At 30.2% G+C, this 20,739-nt stretch overlaps 1 protein-coding gene across 2 annotated transcripts in view; it reads right to left on the bottom strand.

Moving 5' to 3' along the window:
* LOC117180111 (protein sickie) overlaps nt 1–20,486 on the bottom strand; it is a 319,545-nt gene extending 299,059 nt beyond the window's left edge. For both annotated transcript variants that reach the window (XM_033372441.1, XM_033372442.1), the window contains exons 1-2: nt 20,400–20,486; nt 5,550–5,667 (exon numbers count right to left, since the gene is read on the bottom strand). In XM_033372441.1, coding sequence (XP_033228332.1) covers nt 5,550–5,667; nt 20,400–20,486 — 205 coding nt within the window. The remainder of the gene's footprint in view (nt 1–5,549; nt 5,668–20,399) is intronic.
* Nucleotides 20,487–20,739: the final 253 nt, after the last annotated feature.

Genomic DNA, 20,739 nt, shown 5'->3' with positions numbered 1-20,739 from the left:
CCCCAACGAAACAGCCTTGTTGACGAACTTAATTTTATGTGCCATCTCCCCCTCCAGAAAATTAACGTGTAAAAATTTCCTTTCAATAAAATTAACGTAAAAGCCAAAAAATATATTTTATTCACAACAAAATAGTTTAATTTTCAACCGTGAAAATCTTGTTCCAGACAAAAAAACGAATGTTTCGAATCCCGTTGAAATTTCAACAAAAAAGTTCATATTCGACCAAGAAAAATTACTTTTCTTCCATACAAGACAATTTTTTTATTTAAAAATACGAATTTTCAACAAAGCAGTTGAATCTCCGACCAAAAAAAAGATTACTTTATAAAAAGTGTTGAATTTTCAATGTACAAAAATGGGTTTTCAAGGAAATGGTCGCATTTTCCAACAAGAAACATTAAAACTCAACCAAAAACCGTAGAATTTCCTAGCCAAAAAGAAGAATTTTTTATATGAATTTTCAAAAAGCTGAATTAATCATAAAAAAGGAATTTCTAACAAAATAGTGCAATCCTCAAGCAAATAGATAAATTTTCAATCAAGAAAGATGAATTTTAAACCAAATAGTTGAATTTTCAACTAAAAAATGAATTTTTTGAGAGGAAAATTAAATCTTCAAGTTTTCACTAAAAAATTAATTTTTAACCAAGAAAAGACAAATTTTGAACCAGTTTAATTTAAAAAAAGGCGAACCTGAACCAAATAGTTTAATCCTCAACCAAAAAGATGAATTTTCAACAACCAAGATTTATTTATTTTCTAACCACAAAGACGAATTTTGAATAAAATACATGAATGGCTTACTTATGAAGAATTCATTTCCAACCAAAAATGGGATAGCCAATAAATACCAAATAATTTGTTACCAAACTTTTATAAAAATAGTTTAATTTGTAATCAAATAGTTGAATTTTGAACCAAATATATGAGTTTTCCACAAAAAAGTTGATTTTGAACCAAACAGTTTAATTATGTACCAGATTGTTCAATTTTCGAACCAAGAAGATTAATTTGATATAAAAAAGGCGAATATTCAACCAAATACACGAAAAGACATGAATATTTAACCAAATAGTTAAATTTTTAACCACAGAGATGAATCTTAACTAAAATCATAATCTTAAAAAAAATGTAACAAAAGAGTTCAACATTCAACCCAAAGGGTGATTTTTTGACCAAGGTTATCGTTTACCCCAGCAGTTGAACTTTCAACTAAAAATATAATAGACTTTTCAAACCAAAATAGTTGCATTTTCTTCTCGGGTTCTGTAAATAATTCAGCTCGACTAAAATATAAGAGTGATTTGGAAACTTATTGAACTGTACCGTCGCAGGGGCGTCTTGCGCAAAATTCGGAAACTTTGTTAAAATTTATAATCAGGAAACGTACTAAACTTTATATAAGTTCGTAACGTTACTTCTACCACCAAGACCACCAACACCTTTAAATTGGTAACGTAGCTTATGGATGGCCTCTTAATGGACGTCTACAATAGCCTTTATAGGAAGATGATAATGAGTTGAAACGACAGAAAAATAGATGTTTTTAACAAGTTCCCATGTTTTGAAATGTATTCTTGGTGTTGTAAGAGTGGTACCTATTGTGATCGTGTCGATGTACGAGACTAACTGGTTGTACGTGACCGATGTCACCTGGGTCCTTCACTTTACTAGTTAAGCCTTTGGTTAACTAACTGTCCATTGCCATAAAAGTTTTCGAGTATATATCCTGTCACTGAATAATTGTCAGTATGACACGTAACTCGCCTCAAAATTTCATACCGTTTATTCTACTCTTCCGGGTTAGCTGTCTTGTCACAATCTCACAATGGAAGCAAATTAACAATGGAACAGGAAGGACTTAGTCAATTTTTTATACGATATCACTGAATTGTATAAGAGTGTCGGGCTAAGCTGACGCTTGTTTTCAAGTGGTTTTTTAATTGAAAAAAATAGCTTGAAAGCGTGTTAAGTATTATTGGATCGAGAATTTATCTGGCTACTAAATGCTGCTTTTGATTTTAAAGTGCAATGCTTTGTTTATTAATTACTATAAAAAAAAGTGAAGTGATGGAAAATCCGTCGAGCGAAAAAGTCGTGGGCGAAGATAACACCCTCGTGGGACTAAGTCGACATTTGACTATAATTGTTGAAGAAAGAACAGGAAACATTTTTAAATTTGTATTACACAGTCTGTAGTCAACTAAATTCTTTTGGGATCTCCTACGGAGCAAAATATATCGCAAAACCTTAACATTGAAATGAAGCACAATATGATAACGTACAAGCAGGTTCGGGAGCTTTGTACGATATTAAAATGCACTAACATTACGTGCAGAAGTGGCGACTCGGTTTTGGTAGGATGCTAGTTATTTTTCCTCAACTTTATTGGGGTGCTGAACGGGAAATCTGGAAAGGACCCGACAAGAACGTCACGCTTCGCTGAAAAGGCACTAGCCTAGACTCTCTGACCAGATTCGAGCGAGGGTGCCTTTCTATTGCACTACTAAACAGTAAGGTCCTTTCTATATCCTTGCTCTATTTCCCTATTAATTCCTAATTTGATTATAGGTTATGTGGTGACATGTTATGATTTACAAGATTTTGTAATAATTACAATTAAAGTTCTTCTCGGGTAGAAATTATAACATGTTTCTTAAGAGGCCCTGTCTCAAAAAATTATGAAGTGTGATGCTATGGTTGCAATAGTAAAAAAGTTTAACTAGCACATTGCCATAATTTGTTACCAGAATTTTTTTATACACAGAAGGAAAATATTAATCCAAATTTAAAATACATTTTCTCTGAAAAAGTTAAATTAAACATTTTACACATTTATGTAGCCTCTGACAAACATTCCTCCGTTTTCTCGTATTTTTATTGACATTAAATTCTTAAGTAAACTTTGCACGTTATTCTAAAACGAAATTAATTGTTGAATTTGACTAGAGAAGACGTTCGATTACTTATAACTAAAGAGATACGCAGTTTATTAAAATATCCGCAAACCCCGAGAATCGAACACACGCACCGCACGCTTATAAGTCGAACGCCTATTCACCATAGCGACGATGCCACGCTGAGTACCATATCATAAATACTTGACAGCATTCATCTGATACTTTCGAACTTAAGAAAAAAGGTTCTTGAAACTTGATTTGTTAAATATGATTTTTAAACGTACTTAGATGATTTTAAATTAAATCAATATTTAAGAAAAATTCTTTTCAAATTTTTAAGGCACCAAAAAATTTTTTATTTTATCAGGAAAGAATTTAAGTTTTAAAAGTTTATCACACTTTTTTACGTAATATGAATATATCTTGATTATAGTCGACAATGATATAAAAATGAAAAACACAATTTTCGACAAGCATCGGAAAAAACTTTTGATTTCCGAAAAGACTTTTTATGTAGTAAAATGTGCCATGTTATGCAGAATGCCGATAAAGGTAGGGCATTAAGACCTACTTTTATTTAAAAACCCCAAGTTCACACGGTTTATAATTTTCTTTGAAAAAGCAAGTGTCGGGTTAGTCCTACTGTTGGCTTAACCCCACTCTCCCCTACGAAGAAAGTATTTTAAATGCTAAATTTCTCAACTCAACTCTTTATTTTCAAAAATCTAGTGGAAAATGATTGCATCTTTAATAAATAATTATGCAAATATTTATAAGTAAAAAACATAGCTTATCAAGTAGTTTTATATCTCAAAACTCTCAAATTGTTTGATAAATTACTTAATTTTTTAAAAAGAATTTCACTAAAAAATCATAAAGTTTTGAATAACACTTACAATTTCTAAAAATGTCAGGTTGCGATAACTTTTTATTGGGTATTCGTGTTTTTAAACAAAAATCATTATCAAAATTTCCAATTTTCAACACGTTTATTTCATGTTAGTGTTTTACACTGTAAATGGGTATTTTTAATAAACAAAAAATAATTCGATTTCAGCCATTTATGTTTTCGACTTTGTTAGCCGTTTTTTACTGGAATTTACATTTTTTTAAATTATTAGACTGTAAAGGTTCATAATCTTCTAACGATTTAAGGTTACGTTAGACTTTTATACCCAAAATTAGTATTTTAAAACAGAAAGCATTATAGTTTGAAAAAGATGTCCAATTTTTGAATAGTTTCAGGTTATTTTAAAGTTTTACACAGGAAATCGGAAATCGATTATGTTAGTGTTTTAGTCGGAAATTCTTATTATTAATTTATTTAAATATTTCAAGCAAAATTCACAACTTTTTAACAAGTTTAGGTTATGTTAGCGTATTACATCGGAAATAAGTATTTTTACTAAAAAATAATTAGATTAAAAAGATTTAAAATTTGAGTGCAATTGAAGTTTAATCATGATGGTAAGGTAATGGTTATTCTTTAAATTATCATTCAATCCTTAAACTCACCATTTTTTGTTATGTTGGCGTTTTATATTCAAAATCGATACTTTTAATAAAAAATAATTAGATTTTAGAGAAGATAATAAAATTTTGGAGAATTTTAGGATTTGTTACTATTTGTCACCGTAAATCGGTTATTTTAAATAAAAAATAATGAATTTAAGTAAAAAAAGAGGATTTAAAATCTAAGAAAATTTTTCCTATATGAATAGATTTTCATAAGTAATTACAGTGAAACCCTTCAATAGCCTTCCTTTCTAAAGCCCTTCCGAGAATTGACGCCGCGCCGCAGGTAGGTCTAACAGGAGCTGCGCGAGGCCTGCGGTTGTCATCCAGGCGAGCATTCAGGCGTGGAAAAAACAAAAGTGAAGCGGGCTATAATGAGTCAATTCCCACTCACCGTCAGCCCCAAAATCGGTGCTATACAAGAGTTTCATTTTATATTTATATTGCTTCTCTGTGATCGAAATAACGATCTTATACTCATCCATAAATATTAATTTTTATTCATAACTGTTGTTATAAAGGGATCTTTTAAATTTATGTATAAAAATCAATATTCAAAAATCGATTTAGGATCATGTAGACAAAAAGCACCAATATCAAATATGATTTGTTGTCAATTATGTTAGTGATTTTCATCTAAAATTGCTGTAATTAATCAAAAACCATTATATTTAAAAGAAAATTTATCATTTTCGAACAACAATAGTGTATTTTAGTGTCTTTTACACCTGAAATCGCTTATTAAAACAGAACTTATTTGACTTCAGATATTAAACGTACATTTTTTAACAACTTCAGGTTATGTTAGTATTCTCGTTGGAAATTGGTTGTTTAAAACAAAAAAGCAACGGTTTGATTTTCTATACAATTAGACAAAAATATATATTAAAGTTAACGTTTGTTTTCTTTTCGATTACTTTAGGTGATAGGTATTAGATACTATGAAATTTTTTTTTATTGATATTAGTTTTATATTTTAAATTAGGAATTGTGTGAAGTAAAAGAATAATTACACGCATTGCACGCGTGATTGTTTTCTAGTGAATTAAGAAAAAACGCGAGGGCTACTTAACAAATAAAATGCTGCCTATAAAATTATATAAATTTTAGCAAATGGAAAAATCAACTTACTGACAGCCTCGACAAGGTCTGCAAGAAGAACCCCATCACAAAGATCAGCCTGAAGGTCTGTGACTCGCCTTTTACAACCGCCTCGTTCCAAATAATGATTTGCCCAATCGGTGTAGATCTAAAAAACGTAGAAACAATAAATTAGACAAGTGCTATTTATCGCTCAATATACATTTTCACAAGTAATGTAATCTCTTTTCCTTCCCAAGCATTTTAAAAATTATAAAATCTTGTTGCATAATTTGTCAGTAAATTAAAAAGAAACAATATACTATCATATACACAATTTTATGTTTGGGTGTCGTATTACAAGTAATTATTACAGAAAGAAATACGAAATTGTTTCTTCCCTGATGGAAAATAAATTGGTATGGTTAAATCTGCGGATTACAGAAACCCCAGAAAATAAAATAAGGACCAATAGAAGAGAATGTCAATCTCGCCAAGAATCCACCACAAACTATTCTCTTTCATTATCCCTCTTACTCTTAATTCTACTTTCTAATAATAAACTGGTCATTTATTTATTGCACAATACTCTGACATAAGATGCAAAAGTTCGGATTTGAAGGTCAATCCGTAAGACTGTGATCTTGACTGCCTTTATAAGAATTGTTGAATTGGATTTGAAGCTAGTTTTACCAGACACAATAATGATTCCAAATCGTCAGCTAACTGCCTCTTTCTTTCAATTTAATCAAGGCTGTCTTCCAATAGGGCTGCAATTTGCCAGTGTGTAAATCCAACCAAAAAACTTTCATTTTTTTATTAAGAGCATTCGAAAAATGTTGGCCGATAAGTAGTAGAGCAAATCGTTTATAACAGCAGTATCTACTGATTGCATACTAAAAGTACAGTGATTCAGAAACATTTTTATTACTGTACAACTCAAATATGTACAAAACGCAGTCCTAAATAGTCAAAAATCATTATTTTAAATCATTTATTTAAATTTAATGACAATAATTTACGTTGTATAAGAATTTTTTAACGCTCTAATAGCTTTTGGAAGATAATAATTGTTGGTGGAAGTGTTAATGATTAGAAATCTTTCCATCAATGAAAAATCGTTACCAATTAGAAAAATACCTTTTAATCAATTAAAAACAAGATTTTTCTCCTTTTTTCTAGTTTAATGACAATTTTCGAGGTATAAGGATTTTTTCATCGTTACATAGGTTTCGGAGAATAGTCAATTATAGTTAAAGGGTAGCAGTACAAACTTAGATAACCCAAATTTTTTCCGTAAGTGGGTTTTTTGCATAAAAAAACTTCAGAAAATCAAAAGCATGTTGTGTTAAAAATATTTTTTCAAAAGCTCATTTTTCTTTTAATCTCTGTACTTTCCTATCTTTTTTATTAATTGTATAACCTCCTTACATTTTTAAACCTTTTTCTGACCAAATTCCTGTTACAGTAAAATAATAATTTACTTCTTTTTAAAAAAAAAAAGCTTTTAAATAAAACTATTTTCTAATTTATTCAGCACACATAAAAACGCTGGTGTTAAATTTGTTGCAGCTAAAATTTCATTGGTCTCAGAATGAGAGTTTCAGAGAATTTTCAGTCTCATATTTTTTCCTATGAACGTAGTTGCACATCTGGGCAACTAGGGGAATGTATCATTTTGAGACTGAATTTCGGCTCATGTTAAGAATTGTGGAGTGTTGAACCTGTCGAAGCAATTATTCGCTTTGCGATATTAGACTAAATAATTGTTAATAAGCAAACTAATTTGATTAATATTTATCTAATTTTTAATTTTCTTTAACTTAACAGTGCGTACTAATCACTTAGAATCCAGAGGAAATTGCTACGAATGCACAGACAACAATTTCGATGCAGGCGGTCACGGCTTATTGTTTACACCCCGGCTTGGTGGCTTGAATGCCATATCGGTTTTGAGTAACCAAAGATTTGCAAATTATACTACGTCAAGTACAATTTTTATTTCAAGACATTAATACTCACTGATGAATGGGAGGAAATTAAAAGTTAGGTAATTACTATTATAACTTACCTGCTTATCAACATCTATTTCAACCAAATAAAGCCCAACAAAATCATTTTGACAGGTGACTGACTCTAAATGCTAAAAAACAGCCTTTAAATGATGAATCCCCCCTAGATTCTCATAATGAATCTGTGTGGCTCAAATTTGTTGCAACACAATTGAATATCAATTTTGCTGTACTTTGGAGTATCGGTTATTTTCTATGCACTAAAGCACCAATAAAATGCCAATCTAAAATCTTCATTTTCTACAGAAAGCCACTTTTATAATTTTTTTTTACCTAATTGTTTTTCTTTACGTTCAGAAACGATATTTCTTGAAATTATTATCGTTTATTTATAAAGAAACATATACCTTTCTTCTATCTATAGAACTTTAAAAGAAAAATCGTATGTCACAATGCGACACCGTCGCACTAAATCTTTATTTCCCAGAAATAGAATCATTTTTTTTAATGACAAATTTATTATTTATTATTAAGCCTCCCCATATCTCGGGAACTAATTTATATTATTTCTTTAAATTGAAAAATAGATTTTCGGTCGCTATCCAAAGACGTTTCTTCCACTTTATCAAATCAATATATAGCGGGAGTAAGTTTTCATTTTTTGTGTCAACTGAAAATTATTTTACTGAATGTTATTTCGCTTTTCTGAAAAAGTCCGATTTTTTTTTGGTTATCTAGTTATGTGCTGCAACTCTTCAGTTGTAAATATGAATTTTTAGAACCGATTTCATCCATTGAGCCTTTGAAGAATAAATTTTTTGTATGTATAAAATCAGTTTTTTCTGCATCCAATGACCACTTTAGGATGTAAGGAAGCAAAAAAAATCAAGATCAGAAAATTGAGATTTTTCGGTCTTTTCACATTTTTTCCTAGAAAAATAATAATGATTTTTTATTTGAAACCCAGCATACGGATTTGAAAATTTACTGAGGAAGTAAAAAAATGTTTTTCAATCTTATAGTGCTAAAAATAACTGATGAATACTGAAAAAATCAAGGTGGTAAGTATGCTTACGACTGTGCTTGTGAGTATTAACAAAATTATTTCGAGCCAAAATAGCAAAAAAATCGCTATCATTAGTTACTTTGAGCTTTATCGTCGATGCGCGAAAATAAGATATATATATATTAATGACTCTAATCTTAATTGCTGTTTCTGAAACTTTTTGCAGGTAATACGAGTACTAAACTACAACTTTAGGACCCCCTCCGAATTTGAAAAGAAAATACAATATTCTTTCGCTTCGCCCTAACCTACAGCCTACACCTACACTATTCAACCGATTGGTACAGATATTTCAATATGAGTTTGCATACATATGACGAATTGACCTTTATCAGATTAAATATCTACGATGCGAAAAATTCCGCTAAGTGAAAAGTTATTAACATAGTTTAGGAACTCAAAGTTTGATTAGTAATTCTAAAAGAGTGTGTCAAAAAGGAAAAAAATCTAATCTTGGCGAGATTTTGTCTTTTTTCTCCAATTGCATTAAAAAAATTTAGATATCTTTTAGAATTACTTGTTAAACTTTCATTTCTCAAACGTTGTTGATTCAGCTGATAACTTTGTACTTGGTGGGATTTTTTGCATCGTAGATGTTTTTAGTAAGATTTTAATATTCCTAACCCAATGAAATTTCCATATTCTCCTTTTAGATATCAGAATGAAAAAATCAGGAATGCTGTAAATTCGAAAAAACATGCTTCTTGCTGTCCGATGGACTAAAACAGGCGCCAGCAGACACCTTGAACGTCGAGGATTGGAAATGGCTGTCAAAGAAGCCACCAGCCACGAATTCGAAAGCCCGAATAAAGATAAGGCGATAGCAATGAATACGGTTTAAGAGGTCCGTTAACCGGTCATTATCAAAGAGTGCGTCTTTCATACTTGAAAGTTCTCTTCGAACTTCAAGTCCCGAGAAGACTTTGTCCTCGGATAGCACGAGTCAAGACTATCGATCTACGTTACTTTAGAATCTTTAGACAATGTCATCCTTCCCTCTTCCACCCTACTTTCACGGGCTTATGCATCAATGCACAATTGCAAATTGCACACTGCAACCTCACTCTCCCTTTCATCTCCTGAGTGAGTGCACCGCACTTGTAAGGCCGTCGACGGAGTCGCAAACCTCAAAATTTATAAATGACGTACAAATGAACGAACACCACATCCAATTTCATTTTAAGATACATAAGGGGCCATTTATATACCATGTGGACACTTTAGGGGGGATGTGGTAAAATTCCACGCTTGTCCACGAGGGGCACCCGGGGGGGGGGGGGGCTAGAATCCGCGTGGACACATATTTCCCTAAATATACGGGAAATATACTGAAACGAGACAAGGTATACTCTAGGTATACTCGAAGTTTTATATTGTGTTTGCGCATAATATAATTTAAATTGTCCATGTGGTATATGGATGGCCCCTAAAAGAAAATGTTAATACTAATAGCTGGAATCCATTTCAACGACGACAGGCAGTCCAAATTCAGGACCTAGAAAATTAGGCGTCCATGAAATATGCAGGACTGCCACAGGCTAATATCCCGAGTAAAAATGCTTCGACTTGAGTTCGACTTAGTTATGTCTTGAGTTCGTCTCCAAGACTTTTATGGCCACGACAGGTAAAACGGCGTTTACTTGTCTCAAGACGAGCCTTGTCTTGGCTGAGATGGTCGAACCTTTTTCGGCTCATGAATGAGATTAAAATTGATGAATTAAAATTTTGTAATTATTAAATTAGTTATTTTTAATTTACAAATTCAGAATCTGTGGCACTGAACGAGTAAAAAAATTAATTAAATTAAAATTAAATTAAAAATTAATCAATAATAAACATTAACTTTTATGACCGTCAAAATGACCCTTTTCGTTATGGTAGCTATACACTCGAAGTTATAAACCGCGCGTGTTGAAATCATAAAAATTAAACTCAAGAGATAAATGTATGCCTTCGAAACATATGAACTTGCCTCCAAGACATAAATTGAAGTCTGGCTCCGTCTCAAAAGTGAGAAATGCTCAATTCGACCTCTTCGACTTCAGCATGTCTTGATTGGGAGCCATTCAAGTCGACCTCATGTTTTCAATACAAACACTTATCTACTCTAAAATTTCTATTCCGACATACATTCAATTTGTCGGCTTGCATTTACAGGATTAGACAAAATTCTATTGCTAAATTTAGGGGTAAAACCCAAGGTCAAAATTGCTCGAATAAATGTTAAGAATAATGTTCAGACAAATTTCTATTCATTTATTACAAGCGAAATAAACTTTTGACTTTTAAGTGCTATATTTATATTTCCATTCTTTACAATAGAAACTAAAAACTCAAAAAATTATTAACTTTTTACGAAAATAGAGGAATAATAGGGGAATAAACTCTTTTAAATACAATTAGCGCAGTAATCAAATTGAATTCAGTATGGAATTCTTTCAATTACATATAAGTATTCACGTTTCAACAAAAGAGATGCATTTATTAGTCGAAAAGATGAATTTTTAAACAAGATTCATTTTCTACCAAAAATTACGAATTTTCTACAAAATACATACATGAATTCTCAACCATATAATTAAATGTTTTGCTAAAAAAGAAAATTTTTCAATCAAAAAAGGGTTGTTTAAATTTTCAGTTTGAACCATTAATTAAAGAAAAACTTTCAACTAAATATTTGAATAGTTTAATCAAAAGATGAATTCTTAAGCTAAAAAAGTCGAATGTTTTCCGAAACCTTTCAATTTTAATACCTAAAATATGAATAGATTACGTTTCGTAAAATAAAATCGAAAATTATATGAATCATAGTGAATAATGTGATGAAAGATGCATTTTCCTTAAAAAATTACTATGGTGACTTTCTCTTTAAAAAAGTAGTGAAAAAGTGACAAAAAAGTGATGAATAAGGGACTTTAAAAAAAGTTATTAAAAGTGAGTTAAGTGACTGTGTGGCAGCCCTGAATATATTTTGCAAAGAAAATAAGAGGAAACGTATTTTACCGTTTTAATATAAAAACTTCACAGAGTTATTGAGTTATTGAATTTTTAATATATATTTTTTTGCTCATTCTAAAAACTTCTACAAAAAATAAGTCTTACTCTTTTCACAGAAAAAAACTGAAGATAAACTTTACATCGGTTTCTAACGAAGGATACGCTGCAACCAAAATTAACTTTACAGGATAAACTTTAACGAAATATCGGTTAAACCTTCTTTTGTTTTTCCATGACAATACATGTGTTTTGAAAAACGCAAAGTTCTCTGGATAAAACCTAATCCCTCTAAGAAATTTCCTGCAACAAATTTTATCATTACTTTATTCTGTGTTATGATATCTAGCATTGTTAGAAATAAAAATAAAAAACTTAATTTTGTAACAAACCATTTTTATCAAAAACAAACATTAATTCGTGCTTATATAAATATGAAATTGGGTAAATTTTATGCTGACTAAATTACTTTTGGGGCCACGAGAATGTTTTTGTTTGAAAATTAAATATTTTAGTTTTTATCGAAAGATATCACAAAAGACTGAGAGTTATTTTGTTACAACATTTTTAAATTAAATAAGTTTTTTTAGCATTTTTGGTATCCATTTGAAACTCATATGAACCTGTGCTTGCACTTTGTTAACTTGCAGGAAAATTGGTTTTTTTAAGCAATCGATATGTCATGGTTTGTCTGTTCTAGATTTTTCATGATTGTGAGAATATATTTTATCCTATATATTTACGGTAAAATTAGCGTCTTCTATTATTAAATTGTTCCTGGTTTTCTAAAAAGAAAAAAATACGACCGAAACGTTATTATTAACTTGAAATACACAAGAAAAAGTCTGTCTAACAAAATAATCTCGTGGTTATTTCTGTATAATATAAGTGTTTTTTAAATTCTTTTCTGAGTTTTTAACTCGAGCTTCTGAAAGTGATGATGGAGACGACCTGAGTGGGACAAATGGCTTAAGATCTTTTAAGAAATTTGGGACGAGTTAAAAATAGTTTTAATCATACCGAGTCGATAGCCGGAAAGGTCTTTAAAGCGATATTTCGTAAAGTGGTCGACATATTGCTTCCTATCTGACCAATACGTGAGGTTCTTTACCTCTTCTTAAGCAAAGTGCATCAGGTCTTTAAGATCGGTTCTCGATATTTATTGCGTTGGAAAAGAGCCAATATTTTTTGAGATAGAAGCAACCACAGTATCATGACTCTAAAGTACCTAACCTCACTATGATAGAAACCATTCTAACTTTTACTACTTTACTCAAAAATTTTTGATATTTACACTTTACGGTCTAAAAGTTTCAGATTTCTATCAATTATATAGATCCAGATGTTAATTAGGACTTAATTTTGTTACTAGACTTGAAAGAAAAGGCGGAATTCCTACACAAATATATAAGACATGGAATATATTGTACACAATTTATACCGATTACATTTCTTCTACGCAAAATATTTTTTACACCATATTTATCCTACGCATAATTAAATGGTATTATATATTCCCACACAAAATATTTTCTATATAGAATATATCCTGTATATAATTGCATAGTAATGATTTTATTCCTAAAATACTCTCAAACCATTGTAAATAAAACTGTTATGTCCAATATTTTTCCCACACGAAATATTTCTACACCAAATATTAAAAACAAAAAATCAAATATATTCTATACAAAGTAGATCCTACATGAAATGAAATAATTTTTTATTTGCTTATTTAATCATTTTATTGAAAGCTATACTGCTTAATTAGAAATTATTTTTATTGGTTCACGATTTAATTACCTATTTTGTCGAAAATATGTTTTTTATTTTTTGGTTTAAAATTAATATTTCTAGTAGAAAATTCAACTATTGAATTTTTGTTAAAAAATTTGATTATTTTTAGTCCAAAATGTATCGTATTAGGTACCTTTTTCTTGAATTCAACTGTTCTTTATTTAAATTATTTTTTGAAATATCAACTATCACATTTTTTTGAGTATTAATCTTTTTTGGATGAATTCAACTGTTTATGATTAAAAATTAAAATAATTTTGGTTGAAATATCAAGTATTACATTTTTTCTTGAAAATTGTTTTTGGTCGAAGTTTAATCTTATTTGTTTGAAAATTTGACCATTTGATGGAAAAATTATCTTATGCTTGAAAGTTCAACTATATGGCCGTAAATACAAATGTCTGATATAAAATCAATATTTTTTTATTCTATCAAATTAACTTTTTTTAAGTTCATCTTGTCGGGTTACAAATTCAACAGTTTTCTAAAACGTTCGAATTTTTAGGTTGAAAAATAAAATCTTTCGTTGGAAATTCATCTTAATTGGTAGAAAATTAATGTGTATTGTTTGCGGATTCAACGATTTTGTTGAAAATGAAACATATTTCTCATACTGCATTTAATATGGTACATCACAAAGAAACTGTGTCAAAATATGATGAATCAAAATTAAACGATAATTGGTTCATAATGTACATTAATTTTCTTTGCAAAAATTTATTCTTCTCTTAATGCCCTACTTACGTCAAAAATCACCTGATATCCTCTGTTCTGGGCTGTGAAGCCTAAAGCCCGGTTTCGTTAGAGAACAATTGAAGGGTGGCAGTACAGAATTACATAGATAACCAAAAAAAAATTGAAATTTTTCAGAAGAAGAATCTAAAAGTAGAATCGAAATCACTATTTAAAGATAAAATAAATGTTCATTCTCAAGCAGGATTATTGCTAAATTTTGAACAAAAAAGTTTGATATAAAAAAGTTATCTAGGGGTTGCGATTAAATTATTGTGAAAATAATTACAGTCTATAAAAAAGACAACCATCGTGACTTTCGATCACCTGGATGTAGAAGTGAAATTGATAAAGTTACATGATTGTCCCCTACGTTCGAAGAAAAAAATGTATAGGTTGACAATCTTGAAGTGACAGACTTGGCCGCGGATTGCAACACAAAATTTGGTTTTCATTTTAAAAATAATATAAATTTATGCCTTCGAGATGATAAATTTTTAAAAACAGCTAACTAAAAAAAGAGTGAAAAAGTTAGCTGCTAATCCAAGAAAATCGAGTGAAAATTTTGAAATTAAAATTTCATGGGTTTTCAAAATCGGCTTTTGATAGCAATTAAAAAATAAATTTTCAATGTATTGCAAAAATAAAAACTTACTCCCGAGATATGAAGATGCTGAATAAAAATGAAAAACGCTTGATTCAAAATAATCATTAAATAATTATTGCAAAAAATATCAATGTTCAAAGGTTAAAAAATATATTACTACATTAAAATATAAATTATTGTATCAAAAAACTATATTTGAAAAAATCCTTGTCCACAATGTGTATTTGAATTCCTGAGAACTTTTCATGCCATAAACCCTCTTCGATAAAAATTTTGGTTCTTCTGTACTGCCACCCTTCAGTTATAGAACGTGTTAACTGCGAATACCGCCGCACAGTGGGGTAAAGGACATTTTTTGGTTCAAAATACGAATCCGGCTGAACCTGTGGACCGATTTGATTGTTTTTTTTTAACTGATAAAATTTCAAAGAAATTTATCAAGCCTGAATTTTAATTTAGTTTTTCAATTTTTTTATAAATAAATATGACGAAAAAATGACAATATTATTAATTTGACGTTCTCAGTGCTCGAAAATAATAGGAAAATTGTTTCAATCGCCGACGTTTCATAGATTAACATTATATAAAGATATTCCATCATGATAGAATAAACAAAACAAAAATTTATAAACAAATTATTTGTTGAAAATGTGTTTTCTATCATTTTCAATAATTTAACGTTTTTTAAAAGTATATTGCAATAAATTTGAATGGGAGCAATATTTTAATGTAAAAAATTTCTTATAGGACTATGCTTGTTAATATTATAAAGAAATTTAATAAAAAAATGCATGATTCAGGCATTTGTCGTCAGAAATTATGAACCTCATGATCGTTTTAGAAAAATGCATAATTTTTTGATAAATTTTATGATTTTTTAAAACAAATTTAATAAAGAAATGCATTATTTGGGCATTTGTCGACGAAAAAAGTAGTTTTTTCAGTGTCAGTCATTTTAATTGGGAACTTTACGATAATTTCAGTTACATTCATAATTATTTGATTAATTTTATGTTTTTTTGAAAAAATTTAATTAAAAAATACATTATTCGGGCATTTGTCGACGCAAAAACTCGTTTTTTTTCAAAGTTATGAATGCTACTGAAATTATCGTAAAGTTCCCAATTAAAAGGACTGACATTAAAAAAACGAGTTTTTCCCTCGAAAAATGCCCCAATACTGCATTTGATTCTTACGTTTGTTGAAAAAATCATAAAATTTATGAACTAATTATGAATGTTACTGAAATTATCGTAAAGTTTCCAATTAAAAGGACTGATATTGAAAAAAAATTAGTTTTTCCGTAAACAAATGCCCAAATAGTGCATTTGTTTATTACATTTGTTGAAAAGATCATAAAATTTATGAACTAATTATGAATGTTACTGAAATTATTGTAAAGATCCTCATTAAAATTACTGACATAGAAAAAAAACGATCTTCTCATCAACAGATGCCCGAATAATGCATTCGTTTATTAAATTTGTTTTGAAAAAAAATTTATCAAATAGTGATGGATGTTGCTAAAAATATCATGAAGTTTCCAATTAAAAGGACTGGCATTGATAAAAAACTTTTCCGTCGATAGGTGCTCAAATAATGCATTTAAAAAAAAATTTATAATAAAATTATGAAATTCATCAAATTATGAGTTTTCTGAAATTATCATGAGGTTCCTAATTTTAAGAAATTGACACCGAAGAAAACGAATTTTTCTGACGACAAATGCCTGAATAATGCATTTGTTTATTATATTTGTTTATAATATTAACAAGCATAGTCCTATAAGAAATTTTTTACATTAAAATATTGTTTCCATTCAAATTTATTGCAATATAACTTTAAAAAACGTAAAATTATTAAAAAATATATGAAACACATTTTCAACAAATAATTTGTTTATACAAAATTTTTTGTTTATTTTATCATGATGGAATATCTTTATATAATGTTAATCTATGAAACGTCGGCGATTACAACAATTTCCCTATATTGTCGAGCACCGAGAACGTCAAATTAATACAATTGTCATTTTTTTAGTCATATTTATTTATAAAAAAATTGAAAAACTAAATTAAAAATCAGGCTTGCCGCAGATATGTTCTATACAGTATTTTTCAAAGATTTGGTGGAATGATGTGGTATTTTGTTGTAATATTTTAGTTATTGCAATGAAAGGTTGATCCATACAAAGAAGAGGGAAAATATGGGAGCAGTGTGAAATCTGCTCTTATATCCACCGTGGCGAATAATTCGTGTGTTATCTGTTTGGCACAGGAAAAGTTTTACATGAAATATTTTTTTCTACAATATTTCTGTGTTGAATATCTTCAACCATAATATTTTCCCGCCTCTACCATAACCCACAAGCTATTTTGATCAAGCGACGTTCATTAGCAGTCCCGGCCTTGTATTGATGAGTGCGCTGCAAGCAAAATTTTCAACTGCGCATACGCCGAAAAAAGCGCGTATATTTTAAATCAATGAATACTATCAACAATAATAAGATAAATACACCCGACTCTGAGTGTAGTAACTGCGGTTTAGTAATTCTTGGAATTGCTGGCCCGCGCAGTTTCTCAGCTCAAGGTGCGAGAGACGGTTGCTACTCTTGCCTGGAAAACACGAGCAGCGTAGCGGGAAGGCGCAGTGCGCAGGGGCTCACATGCGGAGATTGCGCAATATTATGCATTCCAACTGGAAACAGTTCTCACGGCTCCGATTTTCGCAGTTAAAAAGGCGTAGACTGTTAGTGGTTTACGCATGTCAGTGTTTTTACAGTGTTTATGTTGACGTACGACAATTTGACAAATAAAAATCAATATAATAAAATCAAAAAACAGCTAAAATATTTCGCGGAATAGTGAGTTGTCTAGTATGTCATATATCGCGAAGACATGTTAGGCTAAATGGAAATATCAGTTGCCAGGAACGTTAGTATATGGTACTGCAACACTGCACATGACATTTTGGAGAAAATCTTCTAAATGTAAAGGTAAGTTATAAAGGTCTGAATAGTAATATTTTCAAGTGTAGAATGCATTTTCGCAATTATGTTTCTTCATGCTATTATCAGTTGAAAACCTTTTAGTTTCACGAAATACAAGCAACTGTCCGAAATTTGAGGTTAATGTGCCACTAACATGAAATTTTTTATATTGTATTTCGTGACAGTGAAAGGTTATAAACCGAAAAAAGAATAGAGCATGACTGGAAAAATAGATTCTTCGCTTGAAAAATATTACTATTCGTTTATTTATAACTTACTTACATTTAGAATATCTTCTCGAAAAAATTGTCTGCATTCCCACGACGTCATGCAAAAATACTCAAATCAAACATCAGGCTCTTTGGGCCTCTTTTTGTAATTGGTCAGTCACTGACGCAGAGGAGAGCATACAGGGACCATGGTGGGAAGTTGTCTAAACTGTAAAACTTAAAATAACCGTGTACGGGGAACTTGAGACTAGGGAGACTTAAAATTAGGGAGACTTAAAATTAGCGAGACTTCACTGTAATTATTATTTTCTCATGTGCCGGATATATTATGTGTAGAAAATAATTTATATGACAAATATAATCTTTATACTTTGTGTACAATATATTCTGTGTACAATCTATTTGTGCAGGAACGAATGCTATTCAATAATTCTAAAACTGCTCACTGTTTTAAATAAAACAGATTATTTTAATGACTTTATTCTACTAATCATTACTGAATTTCTGTAATCGAACATTAATGCTTCTAATGTAAAAAATGAACAGAAACCAATTTTACGAGATTTTTACCACTAAAAATGTTTTATTTTAACTTAAAATTTTAAAAATGAACCAAATCCCAGTTTCCTGGTTCACTGGCCACTATAGGTCTCTAACTGAAGATAAATTAATTCCTACTGAAGATAGATAAATTTCCTGCTGAAGATAAATAATTTTCTAATTCTATTTTCATCGGAGCTAATACTCCCATATAAATGACACCCAGAAGCCGCACGCACGTGCTTTGAACTATCCAACACCTCAGCTCGTGCGTCATGTGCACGTGCATGTTTTCTACTCTCATACGAACCCTAGGTGCCTTCAGAAGACTCACAGAGACACAACAACCAAGATCGAGAGTAGGGGCTATTTTTGAGTGAGACAAAAAGAGAATCAGGATGACTTCCTTCATAATTTCAGGTCACCACCGTCGTCACTACTTTGCTCCTAATTCGTGCTGTTTTCAAGTGCACTAAATATCTTGATTTTTTAAAAATAATTACTTTCCTTACGTTGATCCTATCAAATCAAGGTCTCATTTCTTGCTTCGATAAATCTTAAAAGTTAGATGCAGCTATGACAAGGTAGTGGCAAATCCGAGATAGAGGTACACGCATTTCACTTTAAAGAGATGTTCTTATCATGTTAATGTATATTTTAGGTCATTTTTAATTAGTTATAACCTGTTTATAATAGTTTACATGACCTTATTGTATATTTTTATGATGATTAAGTATTATTACTTTTAATATTTTTAAATATGTTGTATAATCTCTTCCGAAATATATTGACGGATTTTAATTTTCTCTTCCAGAATTAACTGTGAATTCTTTGGAATTCCGAAGAACTGAAGCGTAAGTTCGGCCACACTAGTCGCCCTTTCCAAGTTTCCGTGTGTATGAGGGAAGGGAGAATACATATATAGAGATGAAATATAACCTACATTTCTCACAAATAGCACCATTTTCTTTTCTATTCCGGAATATTTTGTCGGAGACGAATTTTCAAACTTGTTGGAATTAACCTAGAAGTATTTGAAATCCACTATGAATTCTCTAGAATTCTTTGGAATCTCGCCGATAAAGAAATTCCGTTAACAATAAAATATGCCAGACGTGTAATTCAAAATCCGGCATATTTCGTCGGAAGGCAATACTTGATCTTTAAAATATTATAATCATGTAATAAATTAATTTACTCTTTTCTTCTTTTTTTCTCTTACAGCATTGATGTACTCACATTTACGTAATATTCAATGGGCACTCTATTCTAGTGTTTATTACACTCGTGTGATAATATACTAGTCATAAAACTAACGGGCGGCCGATTTATCTTCCATAAAAGTAAACCCCAAGTATCAATCAATTTTGTGAATTGAGAAAAACAAATAATTAAAATATAAAATTGCGTGAGAAAGATGTATAATAAATTAATAATGGAAAACCGAAGACAGAAATGATAGAGAAATTAAAGGAGAATATTTCGTTTATTTGAATTTGGAGGTTCAAAATTGTAAGTTTAATGAATGAAATGCTCAAAAAGTGAAAATTAAATTAAATTATCCACAGTTCTTTCTAGAGTTTTAAATTGAAAATGAAAACAATAAACAAAGCCGTCAGTATTGTCCAATTGAAAGATAAAGTTAAACATTTTTATTGATAATTTCAGTTTTGAAAATATAATAATTTTATATTTGAAGCAATAAAAATTCGACAGAATAAAACAAAACAAAAACAATAAAGATTTGAGGATGTTGATGTAAATGCTACAAAAATTTAAATGGAAGATTGCAACTCGAATTCTAAAGTCGTTAAAATGTAACAATTCAGGAAATGAGCTTACTTAGAATAATGTTCCCGGTTTGGTTGGATCCTTAAACAATTTTTCAACGTTTATTTCTTATGTCATTACTTTATTTCTAAATTTGTTAGTACCTGAATGATATTCCGAGTAGACTCAGCCTTATTGTTAATTTCATCGCAGGAGCCCCTGATGGACCAGGGTGTCTTGATGCAGGCCATGGCTCCGACTGTGACCGACCACGTGGATCAGAGAATCAACCAGAATCCAACACAAACTTCATGCAAACAAAACAAAGCTTGTTGGCACGCTTGTACCCACTTTCATTTTCTTCACTTTTGTCTAATAAAACAACTGCACTGCATTTCACCAGGAATCATATAAACTGTTTCAAAATTATACCAACACTAATCCTCAAAGATAGTCCCTGACCCTTGAATAATCATCAGCACCTTTTAAATAAAAAAAGGGTGC

The sequence above is a fragment of the Belonocnema kinseyi genome, chromosome 9 (genome assembly GCF_010883055.1).
Source record: "Belonocnema kinseyi isolate 2016_QV_RU_SX_M_011 chromosome 9, B_treatae_v1, whole genome shotgun sequence".
NCBI lineage: Eukaryota > Metazoa > Arthropoda > Insecta > Hymenoptera > Cynipidae > Belonocnema > Belonocnema kinseyi.
The sequence above is the reverse complement of the archived record's forward strand: the minus strand, read 5'-3'. Positions and strand labels throughout refer to the sequence as shown.